Genomic DNA, 19274 nt, shown 5'->3' with positions numbered 1-19274 from the left:
TAAGATGTGTTCTCACGAAAGTATATGTTTTGTGTGATGGTTTTAAGTTTGTTGCAGTCTAGGGTATTTACCTAATTCATCAAAATGCGTATCAATTCCGTTTCTCCCAGGCACAGAGCAAACTAGCCTGGTTTTGAGGAAAGTGCTCCATTTATTCACGAGCATTCGCTGGCCTCCCATATCATTCTGCATAGAAAGAAACAAATGCTGATGGTAATTTGAATGAGTAAGTCTAGAAGCACAAACATCTCTGCTGAATTAGCCACTTATTGTATATTTTAATGTCAAAAGCATGCATTTTCAAACCACATGCCTATTACTAGTATTATTCTCTGGATTCAGTTTTCAAGTAGTATTGCACTGATCAAGTCCAGGTCTCATTAAGAGCTGTGGGTTTATAAGAATTTTTTAGTTCTGTACCGCATCCATGGATCATTTTAACTATACAGCTGTTGTAAAGATTTTTCGTTTCTCATTTTTGTTAGCTGAATATACTGAGTACATTAGCAAAGTTTAGGTTTGCTTTAGGAGCTCAGTGCAGGGCTAGATTAACACATTTGGAAACTGAAGTCCTGAATCTGTCCATAGAGCTGGTACAGCTGTGGCAAGTCTGAGGCAAGTGTCTACATAGCGTTCTAACAATTTTTCAACAACTTTAAATAATTCCTGTTCTGCTATGGCTGTCTCATCTTTTTGTCCCTATTGTGACTGTCAAACTGTCAAGAAAAGAGGGCATTTAGTACTACTTAGTAATCAGATTCTGTAACCTTTGAGTAGCATCCTCAAAGCTATGGCTTTATATTCAGGTAGACTGTGTAACTGACTGTTGAAGGCTCTGTATTAGGCTTGCAAAACTCCTCTCACAACTGCATTCTAAAATACCGAAATTAATTTATTTCCTCAGCTTCACATTGAGATCCTACAAAAACAGAGATCTGTTTTCCTCATAGAAGTAGAAATACACAGAGTAGGTGCCTCTGTGTTGCAAAACCTGTTACAGCTTAGATGAAAACGTAAAAGCTGGGAAAAAAAGTCAGTTCTTGAATCACCAGCTAGCTATTTCTTGTATTCATTAAACAAAATTTGAATTATAGCATACAGCTGTGAAGTTAATGTCCAGATGATAAAGGATTTGGAGTTTTGGACAAGTGGAAGAAAAAGGTCTGGGGGATTTTGGTTTAACCCATGGCTAGAGATAAGACATCCAGGTAGATATATTTCAGATTAGAGGGGACTATTAAAATAATCTATTAAGACATCTACCAGAATATAGGCCAAGGAATTCTACTTCAGATCTTGATGCAGGCTTGAATTCAGAAAGCCAACTGGCTTTGTGAACATTAATGCGTTAGGCTGCAATTTGGTACTTTGCATACTTCAGATGTTTTAAGTTATACATGAGTACTCCTTAAGAAATTTTAATAGCTAGTATGCTAGTGAGCATATGTAACATATACTATACATTGAGGTGACAGAAGATTTTTAACTTGTATCTTGCTCTTTGCCCAATAGTTTTAGGAATGTATCCCCTACAGTCAGGAGGGGGAGTGCAATTTTTTTCAGAAACAAAATCAGATGCTAAGAAATAAACTTCTCATTCCTTCCTTTAATCAAGCAGATGTAGTCCCAGTGAGAATGGGAGAGCTCCTCTCATCAGCCTTACCATGATTCAATTAATAGGAAAGGAACGCGCCCAAACATCATCAGTTGTTCAGAGAGGATCAATTATGGGCAGCTTAATCTGTGGGATTGTATGTTAACAGTGCTCCTCTCCAGCAACTGCCAGAGATCTCCTTCCTATGTGCGGGGCCAGAGAGCCAAAAAGAAATGGGATCAAGACACCAGGAGTGTGGCCTGAGTGGGAAATAGAAAACCATGCAGGGCAGTGGAGGGAAGCAAGGTCTTTCCTTGTGACTTTTCTGCTCCTTCTGGTAAACGTTATGCCTGGCTGCAATAATAATTTGCTGGACAATTCAATCCTTTGTTCTAGTTTCCTATCTGCACAATTTTCCTTAGTTGCTGTTGAGAAGAATCACAGAATCACAGAATCACAGAATCAACCAGGTTGGAAGAGACCTCAGGGATCATGGAGTCCAACCATTGCCCTGACACCACCATGTCAACTAGACCATGGCACTAAGTGCCATGTCCAGTCTTTTCTTAAACACATGCAGAGATGGTGACTCCACCACCTCCCTGGGCAGCTCGTTCCAATGTCTAATAACCCTTTCTGTAAAGAAATTCTTCCTCAAGTCCAACCTGAACCTCCCCTGGCCAAGCTTGAGGCTGTGTCCTCTTGTCCTATCGCTAGTTGCCCTGGAGAAGAGGCTGACTCCCACTTCACTACAACCTCCCTTCAGGTAGTTGTAGACTGCAATAAGGTCACCTCTGAGCTTCCTCTTCTCCAGGCTAAACAACCCCAGCTCCCTCAGCCATTCCTCGTAGGTCAGACCCTCCAGACCCTTCACCAGCTTGGTCGCCCTCCTCTGGACTCGCTCCAACACCTCAACAACTTTCTTGAAGTGCGGGGCCCAGAACTGGACACAGTACTCAAGGTGCGGCCTCACCAGTGCCGAGTAGAGAGGGACGATCACTTCCTTAGACCGGCTGGCTACACTATTCCTAATAGAGGCCAGGATGCCACTGGCCTTCTTGGCCACCTGGGCACACTGCTGGCTCATGTTTAGCCAGCTGTCGATCAGCACCCACAGGTCTCTTTCCGCCGGGCGCCTTTTTAACCACTCTTCCCCCAGCCTGTAGCGCTGCATGGGGTTGTTGTGGCCGAAGTGTAAGACCCGGCACTTGTTCTTGTTGAACCTCATGCCGTTGGTCTCGGCCCATCTATCTAACCTGTCCAGACCCCTCTGTAGGGCCTTCCTACCCTCCAGCAGATCGACACTCCCACCCAGCTTGGTGTCATCTGCAAATTTGCTGAGGGTGCACTCAATCCCTATGTCTAGATCATCTATAAAGATATTGAACAGCACCGGCCCCAGAACTGAGCCCTGGGGAACACCACTAGTGACCGGCCGCCAGTTGGACTTTGCCCCATTCACCACCACTCTCTGGGCTCGGCCATCCAGCCAGTTTTTAACCCATTTAAGAGTCCACCCATCCAAGCCCCGGGCAGCCAGTTTGTCTAGGAGGATGCTGTGGGAGACAGTGTCGAATGCCTTACTGAAGTCTAGATAGACTACATCCACAGCCCTGCCCTCATCTACTAAGCGGGTCACTTGGTCATAGAAGGAGACCAGGCTGGTCAAGCAGGACCTGCCTTTCATGAATCCATGTTGTCTGGCCCCGATGCCCCGATTGTCCTGCATGTGCCGTGTAATGGCACTCAGGATGATCTGTTCCATCCCCTTGCCTGGCACCGAGGTCAGGCTGACAGGCCTATAGTTCCCTGGATCATCCTTCCGACCCTTCTTGTAGATGGGCGTTACATCTACAAGAAGAGGAATGAGAGATGAAATGAAAATATTAATTAGCTACTATTTATAAAGCACTCTATGGATGGTTGACATTGCAACCCTCTTATCGTTCATGAATCAGAAAGAGGTTTTCAAAATTTACAGAATCACAGAATAGTTGAATTTGGCAGGGACCATTGGAGATCATCTAGTCCAACTGCCCTGCTCAAAGTTGTTTTGAGCAAGTTGCTCAGAAAATTGCTCAGGCCTGTGTCCAGTCAGGTTTTGAATATCTCCAAGGATGAAGGCTCTGGGCAACCTGTGTCAGTGTTCAACCACCCTGGCAGTAAAAAAATGTTTTCTTACATTCAGATGGAATTTATCGTGTTTCAGTCTCTGCCCATTGCCTCTTGTCCTATCCAGCTGTCTTATAGGATAGCTATCGACTCTGCACAAATGCATGTGAGTGAAGTCTGCTCCTTGCTGACAGAATATGAAGGCAAGGAGGAATGTCAGAGAGGACTGGTGGCTGGGCTGCTCCTGTCACCAGAAATGTGAAGGGACATCAATTTATGTCAGTTGTGAGAGCTGCAAAAAGCCCTGGACCTACAGCCAATAGTAAGGGCGATGGAGCCTTGATCTGAATTGAGAATACAAATGGTAAGAGTCCTATAGGCAACTGCTATTACTGTTACCACATATCAGCACAAAGAGAGGAGGAGTTGAATAACAAGATTTCTGAACTTTGCCCTCGTCTCTCAGCAAAATTCAGCTTCAAGCCCAGATTTCGGATCACTTTTGAATTTTCTAATGCTTGAGGCTGTTTAGATGTAGGGTTTTCACTCAGACCTATAACTTACTCTCACGTACATTAACAGATGCCATATTTGCCTGCGGGAGAAGGACCAAAGAAAGGAACATGTTTTTTTTCCATCTAGCTGGGGAATCAGAAAAAGGATCTTACCGCACATACGCGTCCCACTCTGCTATATATGGCATGAGTGCTCATCTCAGCTTCTAATGCTTTTTCAGTAAAGAAGAAATACACTTTGTTATCATCGTGGTCTTCATTGTCAGGAATCATGTATGAGCCAACGAATTTTGGTTCTTTAAAAGAAAACAAAAATTAATTTAATTTATTTTTTCAATCCTTAAAATCAGCTGGTAGCAAACAAAAAAATAAAATTAAAGAATCAGGGATATGTCAGTCAGAGAACTACCCAAGGGGAATTGAAATAGGAAAAAGAAATATCTTTTTGTGGGTGGATATCTATAAAACATGTGAAATACATTAATGTCAAACTATTTTTGTAGCTCCAATTCACAAATCAATATTCCTTTGTATGTGTGCAAGAAAAAGACCTTTTTCTAGTCCTGTTCTCTGGAGTTTATATATATTTTAATTTGGATTAGGGTAAAACCTGGCACTAATATTCACATAACAGTCTCTGATCCCACACAAACCATGTGTAGGAATGTCAACTTCAGACAAACAGCCTTTTAGATAAAGAAAAAGCTCTGGTAGTTCAGCTAATAGAAGTTATATGAACATATATCTTCATAGATAGATAGAAGATGCATTGTGTATCTTTGTCATGAAATAAAAACCTTCTGAATTTTTCCTGTTTTGACATTTTGCTGCAAAGTTGAAATGTAAGTTCAGACTTCAGTCCATGCCTGTATACCTTTTAACCCCACACCCAGCGGAGCTGTGAATGATTTCATCTCACTGAGTTGTAGCAAAGTTTTTATAAGTTCTTGAAATGAGAATGTCATTCATAGAATTAGTATGATTTCTTAAGAAGCAGTGGGTAATGGAAAAATTTTCTAACTTCCTATTCTCTATGAAAACAGTCATTGCATTTTAAGACACTGATACAGCACTTGCTAATTTTCTGAAGTGTTTTTGATATACATTTGAAAATATTCCTTTTCTGCAAATTTAAATTTCAAGTATAGACAACATGAAAAGCAAAGTTTGAGGCCATAATTTAGAGAATTCTATATTTTAAAAAATGAAATCTTCCAGAGAGAACAGAAGAGAAACTTCACTTGCATATTGTAAATATCCACCTAATTGTTACTACCCATATATAGCCAGTCTAAACACTCAGTTCAGCAAGGGTCTAAGTATTGGACTTAAAGCAGATGTGAGAATGTTTTAAACACATTTAAAAAAAAAATAAAATTAATTCAAGTCTTAGGTCAGATTTGTGTAGGAAGAAGTATGCAGCAGAACTATTTTCTCTCTTCTGATTTGGGAGAAAACTGAAAAGATGATGCTCACCATACGAATCACCATAAAAGGCAATTATTGACTCTCCTTGCCAAAAAATTAGCAGTAATTATGCTACTGTTATGATGAAATATTGCAATACTTTTGGAGCAAAACAAATCAGAATTCTGACTCTCCATTTCACACAAACTTCAATAATTTGAAATTCAGTTACATTTCACATTGGAGAGTATGAAACATTTTCTAAATCTCCCAGCACATGATTTTTCTCAATATTTTTCTTGTGGAATATTTTAATTTTCTTCTTTAAAATTACCTTTATTTAATTTAACTGTATGGTCATCATATGTTTATTATTTTGTGTTATTGCATGACATCTCTTCACTACACAACTTGGCAGAGATTGAGTTGTTTTATTGCAACATAAAGACAAAACAATCTCATCTAGAAGAATGACTGCTAAGTTCTGATTAGAATTTCCCATTGTTTAAATAGAGAATTTTAAAATACTATTTTAATTATATCTGGCATATCATGGAATAGTATAGAATATTCAGTGTATAAATTAAAAGCAATTTTTAAAGTGAAAAATGAAGGATTTAAAAGTGCCACTTGTTAAATCCAATATGTAATCAAAATAAAGGTTGTAATTTGTGCATCCTGGCAGGGAGTTCATGAAAAATTTCATGGAATAAAGATAGTTTAAACAAATTCGTCTCGCAATGGATAACATATACATGAACAATATCTTTTTTAATTTCTGGTGAAACAGAAATTTTCTAGTCATCCAAAGCACCTCTGGTTCTTGGCTCTCCTCCTTCCCATACCTTTCAACAGGCGCTCACTATCAGGTTCAGTTCGGAGATGGGCCATACGATTCATAGTGCGAAATAGAGCAGCGTCTCTTCCCCAGTAGTCGCTGTAGAGACCAGTAAAAAGTTCACCACCTGCAGACCATACAAGAAAAAACAGAAAGAAAACAAAACAATTTGGTGATGCTCTACTTATTCATTTCATTGTATGTGATAGGAATTGCATTACAAACATGGCTCATTAGTATTTGTTCAAATCCAAGTAAGAAGGCAAGACAAGTCACATACAGTCTAAAGAGCATATGGACATTGTTCCTACCAGCACTGCATTTACAGTTGGAACAGCATGAGGACAAGAATTTTACATTTCATTCATGGGCTTGGCCTCATTTTCAAAACTGACTTAATGACTTCGGGATAGATTCACACACAAAATATGAAGGCATTAAATTAACATCTAACCACATCTACCACAGTAACATCTGCCACATCAGGCATCTAAGTTCAAAGATCTCACTATCATTCACTCAGTGCCTGGCCCTAGAGACACCTACTCTTTGTGGTCACCTAAATTTTCACCAGTGCAAAGACTCTGCACAGTGGTTTGGTTTGCTTCTGAGCACTTACAGACATGCCTTGGTCTTGCTAAGGAGAAGTAACAAATTGCTTAGTCCCAGAACAGGAAGGGACATGAGGGGTTTATGAGGAGCCAGAAATAACAGGAGCCAGAAAATGGGATGAAAATGCAGCAGCAGGTTTCAGAGGATGCACTGCTAAGGAAGAGAATAGTGATAGCCGCACCAAACCACTGATTTGGGCTACACTGCATGGATACAGCTCAAGGCTAAACCATACCTGAATCCACACATTAGACCTCAAACAGGGGAGTGTTTCCTGAGCATAGTTATCAGATTTGGCTCTGTGCAAAACATGACTGAAAAAAATTCATTAGTGAAGCACATACTGAAAATACTGGAGGGCTGGATGCAGTTATCTCCCCAGCTGGAGAGATAAGAAGCAGTACCTGCTACCTTAGAAGTGATTTCTATAAACAAGCATATGTTTTATTAGGCTGAAGGGGTTTTCCAGTCAGTCAGCCTTCTGGAGCTATTCCACTTTACCTGAAATAACTACAGTTTGGGTATAACTTGCTGGCTGAGGTCCTTAAGTGTTCAGTGGACAGAGAAAAAGAGCCTATTTTCCTCTGGTCCAGCAATAACTTGTTTTCATATCCTGAAAATATTCACCAGAGTAGAAACAAGACCTCACCCATCCTGCACAACTGGTAATGAATATTTCCTGAAAATTTTATGGGAACAGAAATTGGGTCCCATTTTCAAAGGGTTTAGGTGGCATTCACAAATTAAGCAAGCATAGGAAAATATTAGAAATAATATGCTGATTGCCAATAACTGTTGAAAATCTATATGTAGTTGGGTACAACTGGACCATACATACATTCAGAAATCCAGCCCATCTCTATCTGGCCCATCTAAAATTGTGATAGCTGATATATTCTACTTTAGTGAAATATCAACAATAATTCTACTTTTTAGTTATGCATGGGTACAATTCCCCTTGACTGACCAAGCATTAAGAATAATATATTTCATATCCTTGTGGGCTTAGGAATTTTTTAGGCCCTATTTAAGAAGTAGACAGTTATTGTCACTAGGTGGCATCCTTATGTTAGAAAATAATGCAGCAGGAATTAAACTGCACAAGAAGAAGGAAATAAATTATTTCCAGTTCGTGGCTAATCTGAGTAGAGGTTTCAGTAACACGGCTTCCTACCCCCCAATCAAAATAAACATGACTGATCCATTCAAATAACATTTGCAGGCATTTATAAAGGATTATAGCAAAAACAGGAATTTTGCTTGTTGGCCTCCCTCAGAGTGTGAATTTTGTTTCTCTTAAGACCTATATATGAATTGAATGGTACCATAAATCTGAATAATGATTCGGAAAAGTTTGTAGTTTGGCAGCTGGGGCTGATTCAAAGACCTCTGCTGGTTCGGAGCTGAGCGTAGTTTTGCCTTAGGCTTCATCACATAAAGAATGGATATTGCCTTGTAAAATACATGCTAGTGATTTAGGGTAAAATATTGGCAAGTGAAATGAAAAGTAAATATAAATTATAGTATCAGCAGAAGTTAAGGTTACCCAAAACTAACAGAGAGCTTTATTTTTTAAACAACACAGAGCTGCTTAAACAACAGAATTTGCCAGTGTCTGAATAATATTCCAAACAATCTTCACAACCATAATTAATGAATTACATTAGTCGTAAGTCCCCCTTTAAGAATTCTGTTTGAAAAATATCTCAGACTGGGTGGATTTTTTAAGTTATGGTGATGTGTAACACAAAACACTAAGCTTTTATCCTTTCAACACTGTAGTGAGTCTTGGAAAATGCATCAGTGCCGGGTAAATAATTTGTCACGTATCACTAGTGACATTTATAAGTCCAAATGTTCATAATTTTGGATATGAAGCCTATTACTTCTGTTTGACATAGGTATAAAATGTCAGTATATGTAACTAACCAGCTGATACGGCATTCTACCATATACCAAGGAAATTATCTCTGATTTTATCTGTGAGATCCTGGGGGGAGAAAATGGAAGTTCCAGTTTTGAATGTATATTGTTCTATGAAAGATATTGTACAGATACAGAAATTATATCTGATTTTTACCCTGAAGAGTTACTAAACTAAACATAAGACAAGTAACAAGTGTGAGCAGACAGGTCACCTTGCCTAAGGAAAGCAATGAGACAATGCAAATGAGTGTGACCGGCAAAGATTGCAGCACAAGAACATTCAACATAATTCTGAGATCTTTTGCACTTTTGACATTAAAAGGACCTTCTCTTTTCTTCTTCAGTACCCTTTTGTACATCCTTTAAATCCATGTTACAAATTTTGAACACTGCTAGGTTTTTAGAGGTGCTGAATAATTCTAAATTTAGAGACAACCTGAGCTTGAGGTTTGAAAAATCCTGGCAAGTTTTCTGCTCTTCTATCCTCGATTGAAAAGTTACTACTACATATCAACTCACTCCTGTCTTGGTTGCAGGGTTTTATACTGCTGCACCTCACACTGATAAACCAGTGTCTTCCAGTGCAGATCAACTGCAAATTGAGCAATTTCACAGACCTTCACAACTCCTCCCCTCTTCCAACCTCAGCTTCACATGTAATTGACAAATTAATTGCTGAAATTTAAGTTTTAACAGTCTGGTTAATCCTACTAAAACAAGAATAGAAACTTCCTTTTTTCCTTATTGAAAAAACAACAACAACAAAAAAAAAACCCATGGACCTCAAAACCAAGTTTTAGCTCAAGTGATATATGCATACTTTTTAGCTAGCATTCTTTTCAAGCAAACGAGTACATTAAAGTTCAGTTAGGACCACCTAAAAGATACCTTTATTTTTTTCCCTTTTCTCAGAGCAAAATATTGACAAAATCAAATACAACATTTTTCTTCTAAAACCAAGAATTCCTAGATGACAACCCTTAAAGTAAAACAGATTGAAGCATGTGATTTAATTTAAAAAACTTAATATGTACAAGGGATTTCTATAAATAGACTGCTTCCACCTTAGAAGGCGGTTTCCTTTGTTTGTTATTAACAAGTTTTGTGTACCTGCTTCAAACTGGAAGGTAGTGCAAACATAAGCTATTATTCATCAGTAGTCCTTTTGGTGTAAAATCTCCATTATATCACTTTCTGCAAAGTGGACTAGCTCTGTTATGAATAAAGGAGTAGCATTTATTGAGTAGAGCAGCACCTTTCATGCATTTCTTTAACTGTCAGCCAGTTATTACTCACATGACGACTAACATCAGGATATCAATTCATATTTTTAGCAAGTGATACTTTCCACAGTAGGAAGAAAAAAAAAAAAACACAAATTAAAAAGAAATTAGCTATTGATTAACTGGTAAACTTTCTCTGTATATTTGTGTTTTCTGTCTGTCACTTGAGTATTCTGTCTTCTGTTTAGACAGAAAACGTACTTATTTTAGTTCATTGTCTAGAGTAAAAAAAAAAGACATAAATACATCAAACTGTTTTAAAACTCTAAAATCAGAAAATATTATTGGAATAGATTCCCTGGATAGAAAAGCATATTCAAATGTAGTTTAAGTTTTTCACCACCTGCCTGTGATGTATCGTAGGTAACAAAACATAGACATAAACTAATTTCTCAGCTTTCAAGAGCTAGTGTGATCTAAGCTAATCAGTGTGCATGATCTGATATCAAAAATAGTTTTGGCTATTGAAAGCAGATGGGCGAGTTCATTAGAAATAGAAGTCCAAAAGTTTTGTATGCTGTTTATCTAAACATATACATTTTATTCAGCCTGTCTGCTATCCAACATCTATTCTATTTCCTGATGCTGACAATAAATTGCTAAAAGTTAATTGTTCATAAATTGAGGAATTCATCACAAGCTACTTTACCACTGGGTCAGATAACCTGTAATAAAACTTATGACAGCAGGGATATTTAGTTTTAAAGCCAAGTCACGAACTATTGTTTTCTTGAAGTGGGTATTTTAACTGATGTGTTGAAATACGTGAAGAGATACAGAACAAGAGATTCTCTTTCTTCCTACATTACTATAGCTAAATCTGGTTCTAATTAGTGATGGTGCAAATGATCTGTCAAGAGCAAGATTTTAAAAGCTTTAAATTTTACCAGAGGTCTGTAAAGTTTCCTTGTTAGTCTAATCCTCACTGTTAGTCTATAGCCACACTGGTGTAGGCTGCTGGGTTAATGTGAGTTGCGGAGGTGGAAGCAGGTTTTGAATTGTTTAGTTAAGAAGAAGAGGATGATGGGATGTGAAAGCCTTTGCTAATAGATTTGCATAAAACCTTTTCAAGGACATGCACATTGGCTGAACCTACATGGGACAGTGAAGGCAATTCTGGGATGCAGCCTCCAAGGGCATGCTCACTCCATACCAGGAGTGGATTTCACTTTCTAAGAAAATTGGAGTGCATGAAGAAGTAGGGAACCTCCAAACACTGGAGGAAAGACTGGAAGACCAGTCCTGGAGGGAGCATGATGTAGCTGTTATCTTCTGTCATAGGGTCATAGCCACCATGAGTTGGAATCAGGGCTCAGCTGAATGAAGGAGCATCCCTTCCTTCAGAGTGCACTTGGCATTAGAGATCTCAGTCTCATTTTCAAATGTCAGTTAAAAGATTCTTTAATATTCACTGTGTTTCCATCTATGTCTTCTCCCTACAGAGATAAAGGATATAAATTCTGGAGTCTAAGGAGCAGCATTGATTCTTTTTATTCTGAAGGCTGTGTGTCTCTGGTTAGTAGAAGTTAGTAGAATATAGTAGCATATGTGAAATTACAAACTTCTTTAGGATATTTTTCCTAAGTGTTGGAAGTGTTTAATTCCAACAATATAAAAAAAAAATAAAAACATAAATAAAATAACAAACTCTGAATTATTTTGTTATACTTTTAAAATATCCTTCTATGATCACTTGAAATTATAGAATTCCCAATGGAGGCCTGGAAAAACAGCCTTTAAATACCTTTCTCAGGTCATATTAGTTTTGGTAAAGGGGTGAAAGTCTGTGGTTTTTTTTTTTTGTGTTGTATCAGTGATTTGATAAAAATGTATTATTTTCTCCTGTTAATCTTGCCACGTTACAGAATTGTTAGCTTTGTGAGATTGATTTTATAAGTCTTTATCATTGGATATCCAAAACTGATCAACTTTTATCAGGGAAGAGCTTATTTAATGGATTTCTGTTTCAGATAAAACTGTGAGGATCCATAGAACCTCCCATAATCCAGGCAAACTAACAAATAGGCCAGAAACACAGGGACTAACCATTAGACTTGAAGTGCTCAGTGGGACAATCTGACTTCCATTTAACAAATAAAATTCACATTGATCTCACAGTAGGAACATGATTAGGTTAATTTATTTACTTAGTTCTGTCTGAGGAAAGGTTGAGAAGGATTTCAAGGTTAGACCATGAGGTTTCAGGCCTACAGCAAATTCCATGGGATGAGTCTTTGTTCCCAGGCTGAACTAAGACTGGAATCTGTCAAAAACTGTAGAAACAATTTAGAAATAAGAGTGGAAGAAAAGCGTAATGATCTGTGCTTCATGGCTTTTGGAAGGTCGGTCAAAATACAGCAGTTTTTTCTGCTTCTTTCATGACTTCTTAACCCACTAACTCTTAAGAATTTGAGCTGTAATTTGTTTTTTAATGGGAATGAACAATATTTTGGTGAATTGCTGCAATTTGAAAGATTTGGCATTACTGGTGAAGATTCTTCTTGTAAGTAATTTGTTAATGTAAAGGAACAAACAAACCTAGCAAGTAAGAATACATTTGTCACTCATGGACGATACTTCCTCACCACCATGGGTGATCTATATCATTGTAGTTAATAATTAGAGACTTTAGCTGTCTGATTTTAAAATATGAAGTCAAATGTAAATATCAAAGGTCTCTAAAATCCTCTAAGTTTTTTATCCCTAAAAAGTGGAAAATTTATTTGATCTTTAACCTCTTTTTTCTAGCTCTTTCTTTTAATGACTATTTCTTTTGAATGCTGTTTTCATCTTATTTATGTTTTCTAAAAACAAATCACTGTACTACTCCCTAAGTGCATCTAGCTTTCACCCTTTACCTGCTGCTTCAGTCTATTTTTAGTCAATGTGCTATAATATTGCCAAGACTGTGTTTGCTTGATCTCACAAAATGTTTTCAGGAAAACATTACAGAGGAAAAAACATATGGTTTGTTATACTACAACTTCAAAGGTCCCAGTCCTACAGTGATACACTTACCAACAAGGCACAGAGGAGCATTATCTCAGCACAGATTTGTGGCTCTGGATTCTATTTTTATAACTGTGTAGTATAAGATCAACTCTTTTAACAGAGAATCAGCAGTTTTAGAGTTTTGTTAGATGGCAACATTGAAAAAATCTATTTTGATCTCAAAAACTGTAATTTATATAAACAATAAACGCTTGATATAAAAACAGTTAAATTCACATTTTTACAAGATGCTTGTTATTCAGGTTACATCTCAGTAGATGAAAAGTAGTAAATTTTTTGTGTTTCTCTCAATTGTGTAAAAGACTAAGCTAGACATATTGCTTTGCTTTGAAGAAAAGTAGTAAATTATTGTTTCCAAAATTACACAACAATCAATTGCCTCTTCAGGCTGGCACATGTCATATAACATCTACCCACTTCAGTCAGACGTCCTTGCTGGAGTTAATGCTGCCTAGGATGTAATATTAATGTGGGCAGCACCATGAGGATTAAGTCTGACATGTGGAAGGTTGCAATGGAAGACTGACAACACTTTGGTGTGCTGAAGAGAGAGATTCAGAATGACAGATTGACAGGACCATGAGGTTTGTGACATAAAGATCATTACCAATTAAGATGGAGGTGAAGGAAGAACTGGGGTCAAAAGGGCACCTGCCTCGTCCTCTCTCAAATCTGTGCGATTCCAGTTGAAACAGATGATCCTTTAAAAAAAAAAATCACAGAAAACAACATAAACCCTACAGGCAAAGAAAAAGAGTCCTTAGAGACAAGCTTTAACTTTGTTATACCTTTGTAATGGATTGACATCATTAGGGAGAAAACACAATTATGGTTGCTCACTGATGTACTAGTGAAAATTCTCTGGATTTCTACAAATCACTTTTGTATGTGCACTGCCCAAAAAGAATCAGTAAAATATGCACTAAAATTGCACTTATTTCATTTCTGTGGGAGTAGGGGGTGAAAATTCTTCTATCTTTTCTCCAAATTATCTAAACATTAAATAGATATCTAGCCATGGAATGTGTTTTCCCTCTTTAAAAATTTTTTTCCAGTTGTTAAATATATCATGCTGTTATCTTCTCTTGGTAGCTGAGATGTTTATATATATTCTTCATAAAAGTATGTTTAGGAATGAATCCCCAATTATTGTTTTTAAAGCAGATGTGATTTCTGCAGTGGATTTAACAGAACACCAGTATAAAAAGAATATTGGCAACTTAGTTTAATTTGTCCATATGAGGCTTTAGAGGCTGAGAAAGAATTTACAATTTAAATTTTCATTTACAATGCTATGTTTGTCCCAGCTTTCTCAAAAGAGCCCATTAATGTCTGATTAAAATATGAAGTAAGAGCACAATATTTTTTTAATTTATATATTAACAAAAAAGCATACCACAAAACATGGGGATGGGTGAGAATAAAAGAGCAAATAGAGAGAAAGCTATGAAAACTTCATAAAAAATATGCCACCCAACCATCAAGTGTGTGACTAGTAAACATTACGATAGTCTGGCAGTTCCAGTTCTGTGTAAGTTTTATTCAAAAAGCTACTGAAATGCAGGTTGTATCAACATATTGGATAATGCAACTTACCTGTTCAGTAAACTAATCTCAGGTTCACATTGCTAATATATTAAGGCAAATATTTTGTGAGGCATAAAATTACATGTGACAGGACCACAAATTCCCCAGAATTTTGAGGAGGATATGCCTGGATCTCTCCTTTGCAGCAAACATTCTCAAAGAGGTCCAAAAGGCTTTTTGGACAGGTTTTATTAGACTATAATTAGAAGTAAATAATATAAAAATATATATATATATATATAAATAGACTATAATTAGAAGTAAAAGTCAGGTTTTATTAGACTATAATTAGAATAAATCAGTATCCGCACAGGAAAAACCTCAATATATCTAGACTGGACACAATAGAAATAAGGAAAAGTTGATAAGCAATTATTTCCCTTCCCACTGTGTCCTGATAGTCCTTATTTAGTTATATGTAGTTCTTTTAGTCCTTATGTCATTATAGCAAGTTACTTTTTTTACTGTTGGTTGCATTTAAATTAATTTGGGGGCATTGTAGCATATCCTGGTCCCTAGAAAGTTTTGCTTTTGAGAGACACAGAAACCTGATTATGTCTGCTCTCTGCAACGCTGTATTTTCCACTCTCCTTCAGATCACTCACTTAAGTCCACTCATCCCACACTACAACTTACAAATCTCTCTCTTCCCAAGCAAGTGCAATTGCCCCCAAAAGAAAAACTAATGTTCCCTTTTCTTCAGGTAGCTCCACTCATGACAGTTATGCTCTCCCAAAAACACCAAGAAATATGTACAAGGAGCAAAGAAGTAGGAGAGGTACTGACCATTGCATGGGATGGAAAACTGGTAAGGTAATAATAATAATAATTAAAAAAGTTTAAAAAGACAGAAAGAAAAAAGATAAAAATTGGAAAGTTGTAGAGCTGTTAGTTGCCAGTCATTGATGAATAATTGAATATTTCTGTGTTTCATTTAAAAGAGTTAATCTTGAATTTGCTACAAGCCCCTCCCTTTCAAAGCATTATACACTCCTTAATCCCCAGATCAGCCAAGCTGATGTATCTGTCTTCCATTCCCATCTGTCTAAATAATACATTCATTTTGATGCAACTTCTGATCATAAAGTAAGATTCCTATTAGTTAGAGAGTTTCTATAAAAATGAGATGCAACTCAGAATGCAGTTCTGGAACAATGAGACATTTGTTTCATGTCTACTTGAAGTGAAAAATCCACCCCAAAATAAAAATAGCAAGCAAAAACCATACAAAATTTAAGTAATGGTCCTAAAACTCGCAAGGTAACAACGCATTCAGAATCTCACCTCTCCAGAAGGCCCTGTGTTGGCCTAACCCTGGCGTGTTAGTGCCTGATGTTAAAGCTGATGCGGCAGAAAATAATCATCCTGGGTAGAGGCTGTTGGTGCAGGAATATTATTTTCTGCTGTATCAGCTTCAATTGTACATCAGTAGCAACTATTCCCCCTCTGCTGTTGTGTAAATGTCAAACCACGAAGAAATATTTCTCTGTGTGTGTAAATCTCAGCCCCATTCCATACTTTTCAAACATCACATACTAGGTATTTTTCAAAACTAAATGCCATAACATTTTGGGTCAACAGCAGAAAAAAAAAAAGAGTAAGATGAACTCAGGAAGGGAAAGAAAAACCTTTTGAAACCGTGCAAAAGGACTAGGGAGTGATAATTGTCACAAAATATGATATACAGGAAATATTTCTAAAAACAATCTGTCTGATGTTGTTTATTCTCTACTCATGTGTGAAAAATAAAGTTACTCATGAAAACGTTTCTGTTCTGGGATCTCAACTAAACTATTTGTCAATGAATCAGTTCAATACAGAAAAAAACCCCAATTTTTAGAGAGAAAGATGTAGAAGTGGAGAGAGAAACTGAGAGTTAAAATATAATAGATTTTTTTAGTCTTAATGCTTTCTGTTCACTTTTCCCCACAGTAAAATAAAAATGGACTTGTCTATGAAAGGAAAAAATAACCAATTTAAAACTGATTACAGAAAAAAAATACTCAGGTGAAGTGATCAGTTGTGGAAACAAAATTATTTTGAAACAATATTTGAATAAGTTGTATTATCCACACTTCATGGTTTATAGTGTATGGCTCACATTTCATCCTACAAAGGGAACAGAAAGTGAAATTTTTTGTGCTCTAGGACAAGACATGATCCCACCAGTGCATCATATACCACACTTCATATTCAGATCTTCCCATGGTAAAATGCCACTGATGCACAGACTAGGGAGACTTGGCCAGTATGAGAGTCTTCCAGATGATGTGGAAGGAATTTGTGTCAACTGTACATCAAATTATAGTATCACAGTGAAAAAGCTACTAATGTAGTTAACCATTCCCCTGAGAATCAGCATGAAATCAATGGTAAAGAAAAACCCATCTCTGTTAACATTCATTACATGAAAGTGTTTAAAACAGCTAACTATATGACCATGGAATGAAAATATTAAGCATATCACAGAATCACAGAATCACAGAATGTTAGGGATTGGAAGGGACCTCGAAAGATCATCTAGTCCAATCCCCCTGCCGGGGCAGGATTGCCTAGACCATATCACACAGGAACGCATCCAGGCGGGTTTTGAATGTCTCCAGAGAAGGAGACTCCACAACCTCTCTGGGCAGCCTGTTCCAGTGTTCAGTCACCCTTACAGTAAAGAAGTTTTTCCTCAAATTTAAGTGGAACCTCCTGTGCTCCAGCTTGCACCCATTGCCCCTTGTCCTGTCAAGGGATGTCACTGAGAAGAGCCTGGCTCCATCCTCTTGACACTTGCCCTTTACATATTTATAAACATTAATGAGGTCACCCCTCAGTCTCCTCTTCTCCAAGCTAAAGAGACCCAGCTCCCTCAGCCTCTCCTCATAAGGGAGATGTTCCACTCCCTTAATCATCTTCGTGGCTCTGCGCTGGACTCTCTCTAGCAGTTCCCTGTCCTTCTTGAACTGAGGGGCCCAGAACTGGACACAGTACTCCCCAGATGCGGCCTCACCAGGGCAGAGTAGAGGGGTAGGAGAACCTCTCTCGACCTGCTGACCACACCCCTTCTAATCCACCCCAGGATGCCATTGGCCTTCTTGGCCACAAGGGCACACTGCTGGTTCATGGTCATCCTGTTGTCCACTAGGACCCCCAGGTCCCTTTCCCCTACGCTGGTCTCCAACAGCTCTGCCCCCAACTTGTACTGGTACATGGGGTTGTTCTTGCCCAGATGCAGGACTCTACACTTGCCCTTGTTATATTTCATTAAATTTCTCCCCGCCCAACTCTCCAGCCTGTCCAGGTCCCTCTGAATGGCTGCGCAGCCTTCCGTTGTGTCAGCCACTCCTCCCAGTTTTGTGTCATCAGCGAACTTGCTGACAGTGCACTCTAATCCCTCATCCAAGTCATTAATGAATATATTGAATAGAACTGGTCCCAGAACCGACCCTTGCGGAACTCCGCTAGACACAGACCTCCAACTGGACTCTGTCCCGCTGACCACTACTCTCTGGCTTCTTTCCTTCAGCCAGTTTACAATCCACCTCACTACCTGATCATCCAGACCACACTTCCTCAGTTTAGCTGCGAGGATGCTGTGGGAGACCGTGTCAAACGCTTTACTGAAATCGAGATAGACCACATCCACAGCTTTACCATCATCTATCCACCGGGTAACATCCTCATAAAAGGCTATCAAGTTGGTTGAGCAAGACTTCCCGTTGGTGAAGAATATGCATAGTATCCTTTCGTTATCTACATTTTAACAGCTGGAATTTCTGAATAAGGATTGTAGCTTAAATATCTAATCTAATGCTAACACTGAAGGTAGACAAAAATTTGTATTTCACTGAAACTTGGAGAAGTTCTTAAGTGGATCTCATCAGTTTTGATATAAAGCAGGACGTGTATCTCATAAATGCTTGCAGATGCGTGTAACTGTCTGAACAATCACTGAAATGTAAGCAATGACTCCTCCAAAAGATATGTTCCACCTTCACCTTTTAGGACAGCATACCAAATATTCCATGGTTGCAATAAGTTATTCCCATCACTGGAGCGAGTAACTGAAGATCGGATGTTAGATGTGTCAGCTTTCATGGGATGCCAGTTTAAATGAAATAAACGTTACATATTAATAATCAGCTTTGAAGGCTAATACCATAATTCTAACCCTCCTTGCTATTTGTGACATTGGAATCTCTTGAGAAATGTCAGAAGAAAACTGACAGTTTTCTCACAGATTATTCAACACAGGAATTCAACATTTCAATTTATTTTATGGGCATTTTTCAGTGGTTTGGCTAAAAATTATGCAAACAAAACTTATGGAGGGCTTCGAGTGGAATTACAAATTTCTACATGTAGTTTGGGAAAAGAAATGGGGCTCTGGCTTTGATTTA

The 19274-nt window shown here is 37.9% G+C and overlaps 1 protein-coding gene across 1 annotated transcript in view; it reads right to left on the bottom strand.

Annotated features, from left to right (window-relative positions):
• Window positions 1-19274, bottom strand: part of SEMA3E (semaphorin 3E) — a 160219-nt gene that overhangs the window by 27587 nt on the left and 113358 nt on the right. The window contains exons 5-8 of the mRNA XM_068400746.1: window positions 13907-14000; window positions 6474-6593; window positions 4375-4517; window positions 72-186 (exon numbers count right to left, since the gene is read on the bottom strand). Of these exons, the coding sequence (XP_068256847.1) occupies window positions 72-186; window positions 4375-4517; window positions 6474-6593; window positions 13907-14000 (472 nt within the window). The remainder of the gene's footprint in view (window positions 1-71; window positions 187-4374; window positions 4518-6473; window positions 6594-13906; window positions 14001-19274) is intronic.

Source organism: Nyctibius grandis, chromosome 5 (genome assembly GCF_013368605.1).
Source record: "Nyctibius grandis isolate bNycGra1 chromosome 5, bNycGra1.pri, whole genome shotgun sequence".
Taxonomy (NCBI): Eukaryota; Metazoa; Chordata; class Aves; order Nyctibiiformes; family Nyctibiidae; genus Nyctibius; species Nyctibius grandis.
This window is presented reverse-complemented; position numbering and strand designations above follow the sequence as displayed.